Source organism: Clupea harengus, chromosome 12 (assembly GCF_900700415.2).
Source record: "Clupea harengus chromosome 12, Ch_v2.0.2, whole genome shotgun sequence".
Classification (NCBI taxonomy): Eukaryota; Metazoa; Chordata; class Actinopteri; order Clupeiformes; family Clupeidae; genus Clupea; species Clupea harengus.
Genome location: NC_045163.1, coordinates 25,989,930 through 25,993,095, shown reverse-complemented (window position 1 = coordinate 25,993,095; position 3,166 = coordinate 25,989,930). Strand labels below are relative to the sequence as shown.

The 3,166-nt window shown below is 39.0% G+C and overlaps 1 protein-coding gene across 1 annotated transcript in view; it reads right to left on the bottom strand.

Moving 5' to 3' along the window:
• Window positions 1-1,570, bottom strand: part of LOC105894591 (integrin alpha-2-like) — a 14,027-nt gene extending 12,457 nt beyond the window's left edge. The window contains exon 1 of the mRNA XM_031578459.2: window positions 1,546-1,570. Within this exon, the coding sequence (XP_031434319.1) occupies window positions 1,546-1,570 (25 nt within the window). The remainder of the gene's footprint in view (window positions 1-1,545) is intronic.
• Between the last annotated feature and the right edge of the window lie 1,596 nt (window positions 1,571-3,166).

Here is a 3,166-nt window from a genome sequence, read left to right as displayed (position 1 = left end):
ATATTATAAAATACATATTAATTAAATATGCCTTGCCCAGTGTGGAATCAACCAGCCCGCCACAAAAGTCAAATTACGGTCAAATACATTTACACATGTAATGCATTGAAGAGATATTTGATATAACCTTCTGGCAGTGACGGAACAAACAAACAAAAACAAAGCATCAGATATATTGAGCCCCATGTCACTGCATCTTTTGAGTCTGTAAACAAGTGCAAGGCTCTAATATTGGAAATATATGAGTATTAGTGCTCATTCATACATCTTTTCCAGAGAAGTGGACAGACATTTCAGCACCCTCGACAGTGCAAATTGATTAGTGGAGTAACTTTCTGTTGGCTCTGGGTTTGTTATCAAATCAATATATTTTCACATCCTAGGTCATCCTAGGACACTTGCATACTTCAACTGTGAAATAGGGAAGGTAGGGAGGCATGGGCTTTCTTAAAAGTAAGTTAATACGTTAAAAATTGTGCATATGTGTTTGTCTTCTGAGTCTGTGGTTTCCTGCTTTGCTGACAGGACCAGTAGGAGTAACTGGAAAGGTCTAAGATCTCAGAGAACAAGTGTCACAAAAGGCACAAGAGTTTTGAAATCAGTTCCCATAAGTCCTCTGTGTTTAGATGTCGAGTATGAAGTGTGATGGTTTGGGTGAGATAAGCCCCTCAACCTGACCACCATGACGACAGCCACACATTACACACACATTACACACCCTACATGCTCAACCAGTAAGTTCCCCAGTCTGTCATTGTGGCAATTCCAAGCAGGGGCAAGCACCACAGTCAAGTTCAACACAGGGATACAACTTAAAGAATTAAGATGAAGAATATAAACATTTCAAAGTACAGAAGTCTAGGTTAACAGAAAAACATAAACACATAACACATAAGGTCACATACACAGTGAAAAGTAGGTAAAGACATGCTGTGCAGTTCCACATCCAAACTTTTTTTGGCAGAGGTGACGTGTGTCGTCCAATGTCTCCGCACAAAGGTATCATGGTATTATTGATCAAATCCACACACTAGCTGAAACAAGCTAAAACATGTTAAAAACACCGAGGGAACGCCAGAGTTACCGCGCTTCAGATGTTGATGTTCACATTAAAGCCAGACATTTTGTTCAAATAGACTATGGTGCTGTACCTGTGTGCATTTCATGGGAATCAAACTCATGATTCTGTCTCATTTTCATTAGTGTCTTATCATTTGGACCACTCTAGCTAAACCAGTGAATTCACTACCCTTGATGCTTTAAGATTGAGAATATAGCAAGAAAGAACATGACAAAACCATAGATATAATTATTTCACAGGTGACAACCAATTCTTAAAAATTCTAAAAGGACATATCTTATGAAGTTAAAATAACAGGAATAGACACGTGTGCATGCAGTATCAAATAACTCCTACCTTGAATTAAAAACAACAAAACGAATTCCTTCGTAAAAATAATGTCCATGACAGAGTAGGCTACCCTACAACTATTAGCGACAAACGGCTCACAGACAATGAAAGATTCCGTCACGTCGCAGTCACACCTCTCTGTAGGACCTTATCGGGCATGCATCGTGACTGGTGCTGGAAAGTTGTACCGTGTTTTCCCGTTATTATATCGAGTAATCTGCAGACAGAGGACTTATTCCACGGAATTGTTTGGAGGCCAGAACACATGTGTCAACGTTTTTGATGACTTTCATATTCATCTTAGATGGAGAAATACTATACACTGACTGACTAGTTTTGAATTTTCGTTACGACTAAGAGCATCCTTATTATATAATTTTTTTACATCGCCGAAATCCATTGCACCATAGCAGGATACGTTTCTTGAGGTATTTCAGTTTATTGTTTTTTTGTGTGAATAATCTGACCATTGTACTTCACATTTGGCTATAGACTCTCTCTCTTACACACTGTGAGGGACGGAGGCGGCCACCCTGCGTTTTGGGATGTGGGCGACTCGGTAGTGAAGTCGGGAAAAAACAAGGTGCAGGAGATGGTGGCTTTCTTACAAAAAATATATCGTGTTTATTTTTCGTGTTTATTTTTCAATTCTCTTCAATGACCCCCAAACATATTCACAAAACAAACAAACAAACAAACATAAAATCCGAGTCAAAAATGGCAAAACCAGGCAAACTAGGCACACAATATTCACTGTATTCTTATTGTGTTTTTATGTTTTATGTTTATTGTCTGCACCAATATGCCAAAACAAATTCCTGGTAGGTGTTAATTTACTTGGCAATAAATACAATTCTAATTCTGATTCTGATTCCTTCACTGTATTCACTTGACCTCACAGCAGGTAAGTGCTCATTCTCTCAGCCCCCTCGAACAAGGAATGAGGCACCCTTTAAATGGCTGCCATTTGTGCTTAATTGGTCCAATTAAATTGGTTTCAACCATAGTGGAGGAGTCCAAGGCTCTCTCCCGCTCTTACAGGGCAACATGAGTCAGACTCATTTCAGTGCAACGGTGAGAAGAGGGGATTTTACCTTCTCACGCACACACACAAACAACATTCCTTATCTCTCTCGAACAATTACTATCAATTACTTTCTCGTGTGGTTGTTTAAATGCCCCCCCCCCTCCCCTCCCTTGTTACAATTGACAACAGATACATGCCATGTGAGTTATTCCCAAGTAACAGTAGGCTAATCTGGATGCCAACATGAGCTGTTGCATACTGTGGAATGAGCTCTTGCATACTGTGGAATGAGCTCTCGCATACTGTGGAATGAGCTCTCGCATACTGTGGAATGAGCTCTCGCATACTGTGGAATGCCTTACTCCTGGTACAAGTGGATTTACAGTGTACCTGCATGGTAATGAAACTAGCCTATGGCTTGATGATTGTCATAGAAATGTACTATGTGTTATTCCTATTTGGACAGTTATATTATTGTGTTATATTATTGCAATATAGCCATTTAATCTATTTTTTATTGTAGATTTAATAGCATATGGATCGACCACTAGTTACATTTATAAACATATTTCCATGTTTCCTGCACATTCAGTTTTCCAATTTAGTCTCATGATTAAGTGAATATTCAGTCTGGTTTATGAGCTGACCAAAGCAGATTCTATAGGAAGGGGCAGGGAAATACACACATCAGAGTAATCAAAAATGATCAAATGAATGACTTAACTCGG